The 18,888-nt window shown below is 43.1% G+C and overlaps 1 protein-coding gene across 2 annotated transcripts in view; it reads right to left on the reverse strand.

Annotated features, from left to right (window-relative positions):
• VPS37A (VPS37A subunit of ESCRT-I) overlaps window positions 1–18,888 on the reverse strand; it is a 200,806-nt gene that overhangs the window by 161,531 nt on the left and 20,387 nt on the right. For both annotated transcript variants that reach the window (XM_069200574.1, XM_069200585.1), the window contains exons 3-4: window positions 13,700–13,814; window positions 3,593–3,690 (exon numbers count right to left, since the gene is read on the reverse strand). In XM_069200574.1, the coding sequence (XP_069056675.1) occupies window positions 3,593–3,690; window positions 13,700–13,814 (213 nt within the window). The remainder of the gene's footprint in view (window positions 1–3,592; window positions 3,691–13,699; window positions 13,815–18,888) is intronic.

The following is an 18,888-nucleotide window of genomic DNA, read 5'->3' on the forward strand; positions in this document are numbered from 1 at the left end:
CCTGGACCTATTTAGGGCCCTGGGAACTGCCACTCTCCAGGACCGGCTCCTACCTCCTGAGGTGCTCACCCTCGGGAGATAGTGGTTTGCTTTTACTTGGCGAGAGCTGATAGTTACCGTTAAGCAAAAACAAACATAACTCTGCTTTTAGCAAGCAGGAGCTGTGAAACAGCCCCCACTTGCTGAAAGCAAAGTTTTAATTTCTTTCCCTGCACCCTAACCTGTGTTCAGGGAAAGAGATCTAAACATTGCTCCCACAGGATGTGGGGAGTTGGCTAGGACTGCAAAAGCAATGCGCGGCACGGTGTTGAGTGGTTATAGGGTGTTGGTTTCTAGACCTGGTCGCAGGGCGGGCCCTGCAGCCAACACCCACGGTGCAGGGCCGAAGGCAGTGCATGGTGTAGGGTTGGGTGGTTATAGGGGATTGGCTGCAGGCCCTGAGGCCAACTCCACCGCGCACAGCTGAAGAGTGTTTGATGCTCCCATGGGAGGATTGCCTTTAGACATAGAAATACTTTAACTCACACCCCCACCATGCACAGTCTCTTTGTTATAAACGTTACTGCAAATATTACATTGATATCATCAATGATGTTATCAATAATTTATGGGGTAATTAGCAGTGCATGGCGAAGTTGAGAATTATAGTTACCTTAGGGTATGAATTATAGTTACTTGAGATAACTAACTATAACATGTGAATTTCTATGGTTTTGTACATTTAAAATGTGAGCCTAACCATATTGCCACTGTAACCTTTGTTTTTTTTAAGTGAATTTCTATGTTTAAAAAAAATTCTATTTCCTAACTATAACGTCCCTGTAACCTTTGATTTTTTCAGTGTATTATATAAATACATATACACACACACATATATATGTATATATATCGTTTTTTCACTGAAAAAACTAAAGGTTAAAGTAACATTATAGTACAATGGTTCCCAACCTTTTGATTTCTGTGGACCCCCACTTTAACATTAATGGAACCCAGGGACCACCACTAAATCATTGGAATCTGGGGACCCCCACCGGAGTCATTACTGGAAGCTGGGGACTTAATTTGTCAATATTTGCTAATATATTTTCATGTGCTAAGCAGTCGCGGACCCCCTGAGAAGGCTTTGTGGACCCCCAGGAGTCCCTGGACCACAAGTTGGGAACCATTGTTATAGTAGATGAATTAGCAGCACTACCATGCGCTGCTTATGACCTCACATTACATCACTCATGACATGTTCTATGACATCATTGATGACATCACTAATGACATCATCCAATGACTGTATTAGTTTGGCTTACAGTTTACATAGTGGCTGGTAGTTACCATATTTTTTTCTAATTTTGTATGTCTTGTGTCCAGCTAGTTGGTGTGTTTACAAAACACATGTGCCCCTAATGCATCATAGGTGTGTAGAGGTACTGAACATATTATAAATGTTTGCACTAAAGAGTAACCCTCTGTACAGGCGACAGTTGATAACTTGTGTCCAGCATGTTCCACACAGGTTTTTAGGCTCTGTTTGCACAACAGGGCAAAGATTCTACATAGAACATAATAAGTATTGTAAGCAGCCTTGAGTTAGACAGAATTTTCTCCGCATGACCATTTCTACATAACACAGAAGACTGTGTGCACCAGATTAAGCTATGTACGTGTGCTTGTGTTGCTTCAACAGATGGGCTATCTGTAAGGCTTTCATCACAATATGACGACTAGAGGTAGTATAATCTTGAGCACTTTCAGAAATTGCTTATTTTAAACAAATTGTGTTCTTTTTGAGTGTTACCTAGAGTGTACACTGTTCTTAGAAGCTACTTTGTAATACTCTGTAATTTCTCATGAGAATTTCACTGTCTGCAAACAATGTTGTACAGAGTAAACTCTCTCCATAGAGTGAATACTGTTAACAGTACCCACTTCTCTACACATATGAACTACGTTTCTCAATGTAGGTTTGGTGACTGTCAAGGGTTTGATACAGATAAAAGATGCCTGTAATAGGGCATTCGTTTTGGAGCAGAAGGTCAGTATTTTTAGGAATCTGACTTTCTCTGAACAGTTGCATACAGACTGAACACTGTATGCAATGAGGGTTTCCCATATATCTGTGGTTGATTGTTAATGTGAAGTAGGCTACCTGTAAAGTGAATGTTATAGGGTCAATGTGGCACACAACACATGCTTTCTACACCTAAGGCAGCTGTTTTAGCAAAGGCATTAATGATGCATCATAATCTTCTGAGCTACTTTATAGATACTTTCAGAGCTTAAATGCTATACCAATTTATGGAGAAATGTGTACAGAAGAAGCCTGGATGATGTCATGAGTGATGTCATAAATGAGGTCAAAAGAACATGTCATGTGTGATGTAATATGTGAGGTCATAAGCAGTGCATTGAGGGACCCAAGTTACAGTTAGCTCTTCTAACTATAACTGTTGAATTTCTGTGGTTTTTTTTTTAGTTCAAAAGTTAATGTTGTCACTGACTAATTCACCTAACTATAATGTGACTTTAATATTCGTTCTTTTCAGTGAATTTCTATTTATTTTTTTAACAAAAACAGATCTTTTTATTACACCTAACTATAAACGTTATTTTAACCTATGTTTTTTTCCAGTGAAATTCTAGGATTTTTAAACATAAAGTAATATTTTATTACTACAAATAAAGCCAACCCCCGCCGCACACGGCCTCGGGTCTAACAAGGCTCGGGGTGCTTTCTCAGATTATGAAAGCAAATCCATTTCGGATGCCTTTTTTTGTTTTTTTTTTGATCCCGCAAGAGTCCCACAGGATTGCAGCAATTCTTGCGCTTTTTTTGTTTTGTTTTTGCCCCATGCTGTTTAGGGATTTCATGGTACCCCCCCTTATATAGATTTTTTTTAAACCATGTTCAGGACAGGGGAATAAGTCCCTGAGTCCTGTAATGGATGCTAGAAACATTTTTCTCATGTTGCTGGCAGCCAATCAGAGTGCGCGCTCGTTCCCAGTGGAGTCTGACTTCTGCAGGACCAAGCTGGCCCAAGGAAATGAAGCTCCCTGGGCCAATCAGAATGCTCCATTTTCAAACTGGTGCTCCTGCGAGAGTCTCTAGGGACTCTTGCGGACCCAACTGTCCAGATATACAATTAGATTTGAACTTTAATTTCTCAAAAACTACTGAATAGATTTACACCAAATCACAAAAAAGCACATTCTGCGTACTGAGATCTAGCTTCCTGCTGAGGCCTGTCTAAAAAACTAAGGAAAATGCATGGGGATGTTCCGTTTTCAGACCCTCTTTTTTCCCCAAAATAAAATATCTATTTGTTCTGTTACCAATACATGCAAGCAATGTTATTTTGAGAAATGTTAAGGAGTCAAATGTGATCTTTTCTTTCATAATGCAGTGAAATGACCAGAGCCACAAATCCAAATTTGAATAGTTCAGCTATAAATATTTTATTCCATAACATGGAATCTATTGTCTGGGATCAATGCCTATTTTCTTGAGTTGCCACACAGCTGAAAAACCTGACCAAGGCATTTTTATTTGAAAATAAATGCTTAATCTCTTTTAAACTGTATAACAGACTTAAATACTTACAATGGGTAAGAAGAGCTGGGGATTAACACAGGAGGGTTCTTCCAAAATTCATCAAGCAAGCTTTGGATAATTTTTCCAAGGTCAGAATGCATTGTGAACTGAAAGTAAATAATATTAATAATAATAATAATAGTAATAATAATAAAATACAAGTTTTATGAAGCCATGACTCACTAGGTGCATTAAACTTAAAATTTCAATGTACTTATTAAGGAAACTCTACAAAAACAGTGTATGATAGGTACAGATAAACAAATATGGTGCAGAACTAAAAAGTAAGCAACCTGGTTAGAATAATTCCTAAGGTGGTTGTCTACTTCAGACAGATATGTAAAACAGTTTTCTGAATTGTCCCTGAATATCTGTTCTCAGTGAGCCCACAGAACGTTCCTGAAGTAGATTCTTAGGCTTAAAACAAAAAATATGTTGAATCTGCACATGAATATTTTGTTGAAGTATTCAGTTATGATCTTCAGTAATAACTAACCGTAGAATTGTAAACAAGAGTCAGTTTGGTCAGTTTTCACCATTTTATGCATGTGAGACACTTTTGCCAACTTTTGTAATGTATGTACCTGTTAGAAATTGGGTCTCTAGTTGGCAGAGGTATGTTCCCTGTCCAAGTAGGGACCAGAAACCTAGTCAGGGTACGTCACAACAGAACCAACATTATCCTGTGCTCACCCTCCGGTGGGTAGCTTGGCACAGAGCAGGCAGGCTTAACTTAGAAGGCAATGTGTAAAATATTTGTGTAATAACTCATACAGTAACAGTGAAACCACCACAAAAAGTACTCCACACCAATTTAGAAAATTAGATAATTATCTGAATAAAATAAGGCCAAAATGACAAATATACAATATACACAAGTCAAGATATCACTTTTTGAAGGTTTAAATGAGTCTCAATCTTTACGAATCAGTGGCTGTATCCTTTTAACACACATTACCTGGGATACGTAACAAATAACGACACAGAGAGGCAGCAGAGGAGGAGATACGTCAAAGTAAAGTCATGTGTCGATTTTTCCAGTGCTGCAAAGGCGATGTGTTCCTTTCATGCTGCAAGGCGATGTGTCCATTTCCAGGATTGCAACCTGGTTTCCCACTGCAATCTGGGGATATTTTGAAGCCCAGGGACGATGCGTGGAAAACCCAGAATGCGTTATGCAGAGGCAACAGGCACTGTGTCGATCCAGCAGACATTGTGTCAAATTTTGCAGGCGTTGCGTTCATTTTCCAACATGCTGGATTTTCTTCTCTTTGGTGAAGTCTTTGATAGACCTGAGACTTCAGAACAGGAGGCAAGCTCAACCTAAGCCATTGGACCGCACTTAAGGAAGAAGGCAGAATCCTTCCATCAGAGTCAGGGGTCAGCAGGCAGCAAGGCAACAAGCGGGTCAGCAGGCAGCAAGGCAACAAGCAGTCCAGCAGCCCTTCCAGCAAAACAATCCAGGTGAGTCCTTTGGGCAGCTAGGCAGTCCCTCTGACAGAGTTCAGTTGTAGGTCCAGAAGTGTCTTATTTGGTGGGGTCACAAACCCACTATACATAGCCAAAAGTTCCTTTGAAGTGAAAGGAACTTCAAAGAGTGGTTCTGAAGTGCACAGGTTCCCCTTTCAACCCAGCCCTGTCTGCCAGGAGTCCTGTGGTGGTTATCAGTCCCTTGTATGAGGGCTTGCCACTGGCCTTTGAAGTGTAAGAGAGCCCCTTCACCCTTACTGCCCAGACAAACCCATCTGTAGGCAGATGAATGCACATACAGCTGAGTGTCCTGGGTTTATGTCTGTCTGGGTGGACTGCACAAGGGGAGCTGTCAACCAGCACAGACCAGAAGTGGATTGAAGACAGGCTGTAAGACACAGATGGCAGTAAGTGCAGAGAAATATCTACTTTTGGTGAGTGGCATTTCTGAAATAGAAAAGTAGAATCCAACTTCGCCAGTATGTAGGATTTCTCACTACCATTCCAACCATACCACTTATGACAAGAATATTCCTCTCCGATCAGAAATTACCACTTAAAAGCATATAAGGACATTTCTAATGCTGGCCTATGAGAGGAGCAGGCTTCACAGTAGTGAAAAACGACTTTCAGAGTTTTTCACTTTCAGGATATGTAAAACTTGTAAGTACATGTGCTGCCTTTTACTTACATAGCACCCTGCCCTATGGGATACCTAGCTGATATGAGCTAGGGTATACAGGCGAGATAAATATATGAAATGCCGTCTGTCAAGAGCGAGGAAATAAATTACTCACTTGAAGACATTTATTGTCTCGTTTATTTTCAATGCTTTTAATCTGTTCTTTAGGGGCTTTTCCCTTCAGCAATCTTACTATTATAAATAAGTTTGAACAACAATTTGGGAGAAGGCTTCTTAAAAATAGTGGTCCATATTGGTGTTATGGGACCGTGCTACACATATATCACACAATAATTCTTACATGACATTAAATATAGACAATCAAATGAATGTAACAAACAAATCTCAAAAAGAATGTATGAAGAAAACAGTTCTTTTGCACTGGAGTCTTTCTTTTTAAATGCTGCCGCTCTTTTGGGCTAGCAGTCTGTTGTGCCAGAAGGTATGTCTTAAGGTATCACTTAATAGGGTCTTATTCATCCTGTGTATTTATGGTACCATCTGTTGTCTCTTTGAACCATATTTTTTAAATTCCAAGGGCATTCCTCCGAAATCTGTATTGTCGACGCGTTTCGGCCTTTGTGGTTTGTTTGGCCTCTTCAGGACATGACACTCACTGCCTATATTAACGTGCCTACGTTTTTAATGTGAAACATGGTGGCCATTTTGAAATGTACGTACTGTGTGCTCGTCCTGCTGAATATTGTACTGCTGAATTATGTTGCAATGCGAAAAAGGTCTACTAGATATTGTAGACAGGCGTGCCGTGAATGAATGCGGTCCTCTACATTATTCCATGGACGAGTGTGTTCGTGACCGCTTTTTGACGATGTGGAATGGAATGGTGAGATATTGTTAAGTGGCTACTTATGTAGGTGGCACAATCTGTGCTGCACTTTACCAGGGACTTACAGGTAAATTAAATATGCCAAGTAGGTACGAGCCAATGTTATCATGTTTAGAGGACAGAGCACAAGCACTTTAGCACTGGTCAGCGGTGCTCAAGTGTGCAGAGTCCTAAAACCAGCAAAAAGGAGATCAGAAAAATGGAGGGAGGCAGGATAAATGTTGGTGGAAGACCACTCTAAAGCTGTCAGGTCTAACAGTACCCAGGCCTTTGCAACCAAAATAAATGTGTTTGATTATGCTTGCAACAGGAAACTGGATCATGTAACAAGCATGGCAGAATGTGTCTTCAAAGACTAGCATAAATCTCCAGAAATGCAGAATTCATGGTTCCTACCCCGCATTTGACTTTTGTCAGATTCTTGGCATGAATTACAGTATCTAACAAGCTCTTTAGTTACCACAAACAATTTGGGAAGTCAGTGGACAAGACTTTGCCATCAAAGATACTGATATGGCTAAAGCAATAGTGGCCCATTCTACCGGGGACCTGTCCAACTTTTGTGGGCCTTGCTGCCACTTCTCCAGTACCATTTCGACAAGGCCCCTTCACAGACTCACAAAACGGATAGAAATGGCAGTGTCTCCATCAGAAACAGCCCAGATACAGATCACCTTAGAGTTAAGAGAGAAGGATTGTTGAACTGTTGGTAAAATTAAAAGCAGACCCCAAGAGACCAGAGAAGATTTTTTATCTCGGCTGAGATGGAGGCACTATCCAAAAAGCCTGGATGTGATATTGGATCCCCTTGGACAAATAGGTGAAAAAAATATTAGTGTCAAGCTACATGTTGGAGTTTTTGATAAACCACAACCAGCCCTGGGCAAAGAGGTGTCTGGGACCATTCTAAACAAGCTTTCATTCAAGCCATTGGTCAAGATACCGGCTCAATAACCGTCTTAATTCTACTGCTGCGGCTATTCTCCTCAAGACATTACACTCCCTGGAGAACCAGGTGGTTGTGCAAGTTCTCCGATGGTGGGCGTGACCTTGGAACCAGAGGAATCACAGCTGAGGCACGACCACAAGGTGGCGCCTTGAAAGAAAACAGCGAGTATGCAGCAATACCCCAGAGGACTGGCTGAAGGTCTTATCCATTGGCGTGGGTGCCTAACTTTGGCATTGTTGAGGTGGAGCAGCATCCTGGGTTGCAGCCTCCTGCCCTTCACTTCGAAAGGTGGTGTTGTGAGGAGTGTCTATTCGAGGTGACAGAATGAAGTCTGGTCAGGATGAACGTGTTGTCGTGGCGGAGCCCTGGGGGACACAGAGGAGGTTTGCGACATCCCAGAGGTGGCGTGGTACCCAATAAAAAGGATATGGAGGGCAGGAGGATCAGTGGGACCACAAGCAAAAATGCAGGACTACAAAACAAAGGTTTCTTTGGACGTATTCTCGGGCTGTGATACAAGGTCGTGCTGCCCGTTTCCTTAATCCTTGAGGACGTGGCTCACAGTGCTAGTGAGGGGCGTGAAGGCTCCCCCCACCCCTTTTTGGGACTACAGAGACATGAGAAACTAAGAATGTGAGAAACATTTAATGTAAAAGGGTCCTAGAGGGCATGACAGCAGCAACACTGGTGAACCTCCAGATCGAGGCCGTCATTCTCTCACCTACCTCCTGTGGATTTTGCAGCTGCAGCATATTATCAAAATGTTTCTTGTCCTCCTCTCAGGGGCAGGGGACTCTCAAGCAAAGCAAGCTTGAGTGATTTAGCAGGCCTTTTCCATAGGGTGATGTCCTTCACCCTGATCAAGACACTAGCTTTGGGGGAGCTGCAGCCTCTGAAGGACATGGGCTCTAGCACTGAGGCTGAACTGCAGGTGATCCACTGCTCCGGGCAGACCTCCCTAGGAAAGAAAATTGGAGAAGTGAGGACTAATGTTACGCTTCTTAGGCAGGAATTCCACAATATGACGGGCTGTGTCACTGAAGCAGAAGGTCCTATATCGATTCTGAGGACACAGTAACTACACTAAAGGAGACAATCTGGAAACTGCAAGGCTCAGTAGGCAAGATGGCTGCGAAGACTGAAGACAAGGAAGGACGATCTTGCCGCAACAACCTTCACCTCTTGGGATTTCATGAAGGTGTTGACAAAAACCATCGCAACAGTTCTTGAAATCACGGCTTAGTGGATTTCCCCAGAAGACCAGATCTTTTCCTGCTTCTTATATGAGATGGCACATTGAGCACTTATGCAGCGGGTACAACCTGAGGCTCTCCCCAGCCCATCACTGTGCGTACTTGCACTGGTACTAGAGGAAGACTTTAATACTTTGCTTGGCAGATCTCTGGACACCGTATCAGAACTCAGGCCTTGAGGAAATGAGCAGCCTCCTTGGGCTTGTGTGATGTATGGTATACTTGGCATCCCCCAAACAGAAATTTACATACTGCTAACAGTCACACAAATGTAGCTCTGGAATTGACAACTTTTTCATTCAACTTCACTGCCTAGAGGTTGTCATGCGTGCTCGCATCCTTCCTCAGGGCTTATCCAATCTTGCACCAGTTGATATGATCCTGCGGGCTCCCATCGGGACAATGGGAGCATTGAATGCCTGAATGCCTGGTGGCTCAGGATGGAATCCATGGTAGATCTTCTCTGCACGGTGATTGGAAACTGATTTGAGCTCATTTTGCACTTCGTGCAAATCACCAGTTAACCTATGGGGGACAATTAAGATGGTGGTACATGACAGAGCCTTCTTTGTGGTATCAGGCAGGAAAAGAGACAGAGGACACAAAATTGCAGGTCTGGGGATATATATGCTTAAACTAGAACAATCCATAGCAGACACTTGGGCACAGGCCATCCAAGGACAACTGCAGCACCTCCGCGAGATTCTACAGCAAAAATATCTCGATATATCCAAGAATGCCAAATTGCTATTCCAGAGACTCTGACGATGGGCAAAGTCTTGTATTGGTTGTCCTAGAAAGAAGCTGGGGCCCAGATTAACCCCCCTCTATACAGACATCTGACAACTGCCTTGTTTCTAGCTCTACAGAAACTGCTGCAATTAGCGCCGATAACTACCAAGAGCTATCTCAAGAGAAGGACCCATTATCCACTGGAGTTAATGCACCCCATAATCAGACACTTGATAGAGAGATCACTCTTGATGACCGATCGTGGGAAGCTTGACAAGCAACTAATCACAGAAAAAAAAAAAAATCAGTCTGCTATCACTGCATCTCGTTCTGGTAAGACATTAGGTTCTAGAAGCATCCCCATTGAGTGTTTTTATGAAACTCTCTTCTGTTCTGGCACCACATCTGTTAAGTCTCTTTGATGAGATTGGACGAACTGGCTTGCTACCAAATGATCTTCACTACACAACTATCTGTACCATCCTTAAACCAAACAGGACCTCAGAGCTTTTTGCCTCCTATAGTCCTATCTCCCTATTATACACTGATGTTAAACATTATGCTAAAAAGTGTGGAACTTGCTAGGGCTGTCCTGTCTTTCCTCCTCACCTTGTTGATAGAACATCTGGAGAAGTGGATCAGGAAGGACGCGCAGGTTCATGGGTTTTGATGGGCAGACAACCTGGAGGCCAGAGTAGCATTATACGCTGACGATATGCTTCTGTATCTCCAGCATCCACAGGCCTTCTTTACATGTCTGATACAGATGTTGGAGGTATGCTGAGTGGCGTCTGGATGATTAACAGTTCATTTGAGAAAAATAAATTATGTCCACTTCGGAAGCATGCAATCCTCACTTCCACTCCTGGCCTAGTTTCAGATAGTCGATGCTCCCTTTTTGGCCCTGGTTATGCATATAATGCGGGACCTGCAAACTGCACAGAACACTAATATTGTCCGAATTCTGAGACATGCGCTCACCGACTTGGAGTCTTGGGCTCCTCTACCACTTAACTTAATGGGACGGATTAGTGCTTTATAAAATTACTGCCCTGCTCATTTTCCCTTACATACTACCTCCCACATTTTTTTCCAAGACCTCCAGTCACTGGTTTCAATGTTCCTTTGGGCAGGGAAAATCCCTAGGGTATTGTATGTTAAATGCATCCTCTCGATGTACGAGGGTAGCTTTGGTGCTCCAGACCTCCAACTGTAGTATTGGGTAGCAGCAATTGTGCCAAGTGAATATTGGATGTATAGCAACAAACAGGATTCCTCCTAGAGGCTAGACTTGGTTTCTCTTAGAAGCCACAGACGCTAAGCTATTATATGGAGGATGGCCTCCAGGTTCACTCCCAAGATTGCCACTACTGAGCTGGCTAGGTCGACTCATGGCACAGACTCCCTTATTGGTTCGTAAGAGATACACCACAACACCACTTTTAGACTTCTGCGCATGAGATCTGAATGGGATCTCTAGATGGGGAGACATCTGGGACCATGATTACATCATGGCATTTGACCACTTGATCGAAGAAAATAATTTACACAAATCTCTGTTCTTCAGAGATGTTCTAGATTCATATAGCAATGACTTGGGGTAATTGCCAGACTAAAACCAGCTTTAAGCTAAATTAATAATAAGCCCACTTGGAGGTTTTATAGTTCCCTCCTTCTTAATGTCCCTGACCCATCCCGGGACATGAAGACAGCTTGGGAAAACAACAGGGGTGAGATACATTATGACAAATGGTGAGAGGCCAATATGGCAGCCCAGACAACATCTTATTGAACTACGAATGATTCAGTTCAACTGTCTCCACGATACATATTAGAGCCCTGACAGACTCTAGAAAATTGTGCGATTCTCAAGTTCTCAGTCTCCAGGATGTGAGGAACTGGGAGGGACCTTCTCCCATGTAATATGGTCATGCTCCGTCATTGCCAATTATTGGCAAAGAATATATGATATCTTATCTGATCTGATACAAATACCTAATGGTATGGATCACAAAGTGGCACTTCTGGGGGTTTTGGAGTGGCTGGGGTTTGGTAGCTTGTATGGTGGATATAATTTTATGTATATATCGGATGATTCCGTTCTAAGTACATGGTACCTTTGTTCTCATGTTACTAATTGTCTTGTAATATCTAAATCAATAAACAAATGTGTCAAAAGAATTACTGTTCCTGGCTTAATTTGTTGTATTTGATTGCTTGACTTTATGTATTCCGGAGTCTTGGCCATTTCCATACAGCATGTAGCCAGATCACCATGCCTTGACAACAGAAGCCTTTATTACTGTGGTCTGCAGAGAATTGTGTTTATAAAATACCCTATATACAGAAAAATAATGTGTAATGCTGAAAATCAGCATTTAAGGGAACATAACTTCAAGATTGTTTTTCAACCAAGCTTCCTTCTTTAAATCGATCTGCAATTATTGGGACCAAGTTTAATTGATCTCTTCATGATCTAGTGGGTGAGCATCCACCAGCTTTCTGTAAACCTGGGAAATAAAGTCACTGTTTGGGGGTAGGGAAAATCCTGGAAAACAAGCTGATGTTATGTAATGCATGGATTAGCTCGGACAAATACTTAAAGAAATTGAGAATATATAACAAGGCGCAGCAGGCTCATAAGAAACGCACTAATCCCTATAGGTTCCCAACTATCAAGCAATTGGGGTATTTCAAAATCAAAGGTGTGCAACTCCACCAGAGCATGCTCAAAAGGTTGGCTGTTTTCATTTTTTGTACATTATGTTGCACCAAGACTAATATGGAAGAAAATAATGGAAGAAAATAAAGAGAAGACTTGATGTATTCACATTACAAGAGAATTGGACTTTCTTTACATGTAATCTGATTACTGCTCATGAGTGGTGCACCACCATTATAATTTTCACTTAAAGAAATTGGTTCGCAAATTTGAATTTTGATTGGAGAGGAACAAGCATTGGCAATGCCTACAGGTCTGACTTCAAAGGAATGTTGTATGGTAATGTGAAGCATCACAAGTAAATAGTATGGAATAAGTATGTACTTTTGTGGAAGCAAAGAACAGTAGAATAATATTGGCGGAGATTTAAAAGGTCAAGTGACAGTTGCACTGTCAAGACAGACCTAAAACTCCATGTAGGTTAGTGCCTGCCTTCCTCCCATCTGTGATGCTGCCACAAGCAACAGAAATTACCTATCTAAAACATATTAATTTCATACAGCAACCTAAGTTCAGGCTTAGGTAGCTGGATGAATAAACAAAATTATCACAGCTGCTAGAGGGAAAGCACTTTTTTGTGGAAGCACATAACTTCTGCCCAATCAAAACATGTACTCCTGACTCCAAACATATGGGCAGAGACAAAGCCCCTCTCTAGTGATCAAATAATTGTCTGTGGACAGCTACGTTGCCAAACCATCAAAATCACTCATTATCTAAAAGATCACCATACCTCTTCCATCACTAACAACCCTTAAAATTCTTCTGGGAGAAATGAGTTATTCCAGAATAGGATGCAAACGGATAACCCTTTTCTTTAAATTCTCCAGACCAGAGAGAAGAAGCTGGGCATCAAATTGTTATTTTCTTAAACTTCATTTTATTGAATAATACTTTTGCCCACTGAATTTAGATGCAAGCCTCATCGGCCCACATTCCCGTGTTATTTTTTTATATTGTAACAGAACTACAGGGGTATTCAGGAAACAATACCACTGTTTTCCCTTATGTATGTTGTTTTCAACTGTTATATTTGAAGCACACCACTTCACAAGTGATGCACTATATGAAAATGTGTAAAAAATATGTCTTGCGCATCAGATGATCAACTAAGGTTCAATGAAGGAATGGTTGGCTTGTTTCCATTTTTTATTATTAAAGGGATAGGCTTCAATGGATGTTGTTTTTTTACTGATACAAACATCAATAGTCAGCAATGTTGGAATCTTGGAAAGAGATCCTAAACGGCACTCTCCTTACTAGCGGACAAAGTCTGTTTGAAATCATGAGCCTAGTTACAGCTATTGTGCTATGAAACTACATTGTCCGCAACTCTGTTTTGAACATCAGGAGAAACTTTGCAGCAAGAGGTTGCCACAGCCAATACATGATTTAGCTTTATAATTCTGTTACAAAGCAAAGATCTGATTTCATACAGAACTCATATCCAGTTATACATACATTGTTTATTAAGGGGCATATCACATACACTCCTTGCTTATCCACCAAGTGATGTCTTACTGGAGGATATATGCTGATCACTGGCTTTTCCTGAGGAAAGTTTTGAGGAAGTAAGCTGAAATAGAAAAAAACAAGAATTTTTTTTTTACTATCTTTCTTGAATTAGGATTTATTGTTTACTTAGATAGCATCAAGCAAAAAGATTTTTTTAAAACAGGCAAAAACACTTCAAATAAAACATGTAAGTTATAAACACAAAACACAATTTGACCTCAGGTTAAAGGAAAGGGCTCAGTGATTTTGGCAGTACTTAAGACAGCCATTACTTAGAAAGATTCCAATATAGCTCAAGTGGTACAAGTGTGATGTTATCCCACAAATTCTGCTACAACCAAAATGTCTGTGACAGACTACAAGTGTTCATAATTGTGCTGCACTACCTAAAGTAGTCTAAAAAAAAAAAAAAAAAAAAGGACAAATAATTGGTGCCTACACAGTGAGATCCAAGAGTTCTTATGACATCATGACACTAAATTACGAGTTCTCAACAGGGTACTAAAGACAATAATACATATTGCCTACATTTTTGTATTATGTGTCAAAAACATTTCTAAGACTTCCCATTGCTTGAAAATAAATCATTCACAGGGATGATGCGATACATATGTATCATAGTGAGAAATATACATGGGAAGACCAATAACCCCAAGAAGTGGGGCAATACTATTGTAACAAAACAATGGTTTGCTCCAGGGAATGAGAAGAAGAAAAATCACAATTAAAACAAGAGAAATACATCTTGCAACTTTTTAGCTGGCAAGCTGATATTTGAAAAAAAAAAGAGGAAAACATATCCACTGTAGCAAGTACGTTAAAAGTTTATTATGCAAATATGGTGCAAAACGATACAGTATATGTATGTGGAAACCATTTTTAAAAAGAAATAGCCTATATGTACAAATAATAATATGATGGTTGAGAGAAACTGAGACACAACACTGCATAAAGTGCATCTCACTGGCAGTCCAAATCACTCAAACTCTTAGGATGTCGATGTTTCAGCCCCAAATGTTAACTTGAACAGAGTCATCATCTGGAAAAGGTCTGTTACAAAAAGGAAACCTATGGACAGTGAACCACATCCAGATAAAATAGCTAATCAACAATCAAAAGGAGAACAGCATTCTGGACAGCTAGTGTTAGAAATTGGGTCTCTAGTTGGCAGGCAGTTTACACCCTGTCTAAGTATGGACCCTAAATCTAGTCAGGGTAAGGAAAATATACAGCTCAGATAACCCCTGCTCAGCTCCTTGGTAGTTTGACACAAGCAATCAGGCTTATCTCATAGGCAAGGTGTAAAATATTTGTACAAACACACACAGTAACAGTGAAAAAAACACAAAAGCACTCAACACCAATTTAAAAATATAGCCAATATTTATTTATCTAAGTAAAACAAGAGCAAAACGAAAAAGAAAATCCAACACACACAAGCAAATATACGAATTATCAAAGATTAAACTTCATTATCGTGCTCAGAAACACAATAGCTCCAACTGGGGCTATTGTGACGTCGTTGACGGAGTCCTTCCCAACAATCCGCCGCCACTCGCAAGGGGGGTTTAGCCGGTCATGGAATCACACGGACCCCCAAGTAAAGTATCTTTGGCAAACGTTGAAACAAGCTGGTGCATGGAGTCAGAGAGGTGAGGTGTCCCTGGATCGGGTGCGGCTTCAAGACACGATGGGGGACCTCACGGGGTCGTTGTCACACCACAGGGCTTCCGTCAGGTGTCACGGACGTCAGTGACACAGCACTTCGGGACTCAGAGTCGGAGAACTTCAGTGAGGCTGCAGCAGCGTCGAGCCTGCGGTGTTGGACGGGGTGCTTGCACTTCAACAGGGACCACGGCTTCGGGTTGCAGGAGGCAGCGCAGGGTCGTGCAGCAGCACCGATTTTGGAGTTGTCCGGAGTAGGGTGCCTTGATCTTCTTGTTTTCTCACCAGAACTCACTTCCAAGTGCCATATAGCATTCACACATATAAGGTATTTTGGTTGTACGGCCTTGGACTATAACACTCCTTTCTGAACGGCCCAAGTAGACTTGTGTCTCCTTCTTCTTCAGACCAGGCACATGAAACCTTCTCTCCTTGAGGATTCTCCCGTCTGCTCCTTACTGCATGCAACCGTGGAGGATTATTTTGCCCTTAACAGTGACAGAGCATCATTCAATGGTACAGAATAGGAAACGTTCAAAGTGACAAGACAGGGGTCAATATATCAGTGAACCAGTGGGAGTATGCAGAGCCATTGCTGTGTAGCTGCAACCTGTTGATGACTTCTTGCCCTGCCTTGAGACTCAGTTGACCAGCGTGAATGGCAATGTTCAAGCCCACCACTGCCAAGCTGAACTGCTAGACAGGCTGTGCAGCGCTAACTACACAGCTGTGAAAGTCTATTCCTACTGAGATAAGCCTGAGACCTTACTGCCGCAATTAATAAAATAAGCTGACGCCTGTGACCCTATAACCTCCAACTGCACTACCTCCATCTGCACTACTCCCATAATTTCTGCCTTCACCCAAAGGCGCACACACACATGTGCTATATGCCCCCAAGCAGCTCTGCTCCCAGGAGGATATCTAATCCCTGCTCAATAAAACTGCTTTGCCCCGCATTTCACAAGAGCAACTACTGGACCTTGATGTTCCAGTAACACATGAAAAAATAAGAAGAGCCTTGCTTTAGCTGTTGACAGGCAAGACTTAAGGCTTGACTCAAGGCCTAGATTGCCTGCCTCTCGAGTTTCATTAAGTGCAATCTGACCTCCTGATCCAGATACTGGATCAGGCGAGGATGCTGATGTCTATACACAAACATGGTAAGGACCATACTGGCCTCTCCTTGTACAGGCATCACTCTACACTCAATAATGATTCTAAGCTTCTCAGTGACATCCTGGTGGATCGGCTACTTTCCCTCCTCCCACAAATAATCCACCCAGATCCGATCGGTTCTGTGCTGAGCAGAAGTACCTCCTTAAAGCTCCAAAAGGCTCTATCAGGTTTTGAAGATTGTACGCCATCTGTACACTTGTGCGGCCTGCCTGGTCTTGGACCTCAGCAAGGCCTTTGATTCCTTTGTCTGCCAGTATTTGTTTGAGGTGCTCCGCAGCTTCAGCCTGGAAGAAATGCTTTGTGCATTATATTGTCTACATTACCCCCTGTAACTAGGGTGCAGATTGGACACATTATCTCTGTCCCTGGGGACCACTCAACGTGGCACCAGGCAGGGTTGCCCCCTCTGCCCTATTTTTGTCCTAGGGATGGATCTGCTGTAGTAGAGGAATTTTGACAAAGCCTCTGCAAAAACCTTCACTCTGTTTCCCTCAATGCAGACGCCAAGCTACCTTACCTTTGCGATGTCCATGCCGAATACACATAGTCCAGACCCTAGGTGAGATTCATTGGGCATCCAGGCTGAGTGTTACCTCACAACTTAACACAAGTTCTGCATGTTCCCACTCTACGCACCGTGGCATATTGAACTGAATTGCCCATTTGTAAAGTGCAACAGCTGTTTCAACAAGAAAGCATCCCAGTGCTAAATGCGTATATGCATATGCATCTTTTAAGACAGGACTAAGGCTTATGGCTTTGACCGCCGCTTAAGCACTGGACGCCTGCTTCTCAGTCTGGCACAGGTGGACATAGCGCTAGTAGTGCACCACCTGGGGCAATAGAGAGAAGCAAGGTTGGCTACCACAATGGGACTCTCCTCTCATTTGCTGAAATTATGCACTATTACAATGTCCGAACCAGTCACTTCCTTACTTAAAGTGCTATAACTTGGCTACTGGAGTATTGCAGCAGAGTAACTACGGCAACATGGGTCATGGTAGGCATCTAGTCTTGTGAACAGGGCTAGGTACAAAACACAGAGAGATGATCTGCCTCATATAAAGTTGTCCTGCCCCTCTTTTGCGGCCTATAGACACGCAATCACATCCAGTCTCAGCAGCAACACCAGATTACACAGCTGAGAGGTCTGTTGCCTGGGGGAATCTTCCCTAGATCCTAAAAATACAGACTTAGGGGGTCATTCTGACCCTGGCGGTAATTACCGCCATGGCGGAGGTCGGCGGTAGCACCGCCAACAGGCTGGCGGTGCACCGCTGGGCATTCTGACCGCGGCGGTTCAGCCGCGGCCAGAAACGGAAAGTCGGCGGTGTCCCGCCGACTTTCCGCTGCCCTTGAGAATCCTCCATGGCAGCGGAGCGCGCTCCGCCGCCATGGGGATTCTGACACCCCCTACCGCCATCCAGTTCCTGGCGGTTCTCCCGCCGGGAACAGGATGGCGGTAGGGGGTGCCGCGGGGCCCCTGGGGGCCCCAAAAAGAATTTCAGTGTCTGCCTAGCAGACACTGAAATTCGCGACGGGTGCAACTGCACCCGTCGCACCTTCCCACACCGCCGGCTCAATTCTGAGCCGGCGTCCTCGTGGGAAGGGTGTTTCCCGCTGGGCTGGCGGGCGGACTTTCGGCGGTCGCCCGCCAGCCCAGTGGGAAAGCCAGAATGACCGCCGCGGTCTTTTGACCGTGGAGCGGTCTTTCGGCGGGAACTGCGTGGCGGGCGGCGACCGCCGTCCGCCGCGGTCAGAATGACCCCCTTAATGTCCTGATTTGTAGCCCTTGTCCTTATATTAGTGAAGCGCCAAGTGCCTAAACACTGGAAGTCAACTGTGCTGCCCCCAACAGCTGCCTGGCAACGATCAGTAATTACCCGGGACAGAGCTGAATATGCCACATCTCTGCTGGAAGAGACCAGGGGTCTGCATAATACCCACTGGGGCAGGGATGGGACAAGCTGCTTGGGGCTTCCAAGATCTCATTAAGGATGACACGCTCACACCTGCTCTGAATGTCCGGTTCCCTGCAGATAAGGCACTAATGATACCTCGCAACACGTACTGGTAAAAGGCACCTTCTTCTGACGCGGTTCCCATCCTCCACTGTCAGCTCCCCTGCCCTCATTAGCAGAGTTGCGGGTGGCCATTTGCATATGTCTGGCATTCCGCGTTAGCGCGCAAACTTCCCAGAGTTTGATTTTTGCATATCCTCTCCTTGTACTCTAGACCACTCTCCGTAGCTAAGATCATTACATCCTCCCCCACCCTACAAGCCTTCTGCA

This window comes from Pleurodeles waltl, chromosome 1_2 (assembly GCF_031143425.1).
Source record: "Pleurodeles waltl isolate 20211129_DDA chromosome 1_2, aPleWal1.hap1.20221129, whole genome shotgun sequence".
NCBI classification, from domain to species: domain Eukaryota; kingdom Metazoa; phylum Chordata; class Amphibia; order Caudata; family Salamandridae; genus Pleurodeles; species Pleurodeles waltl.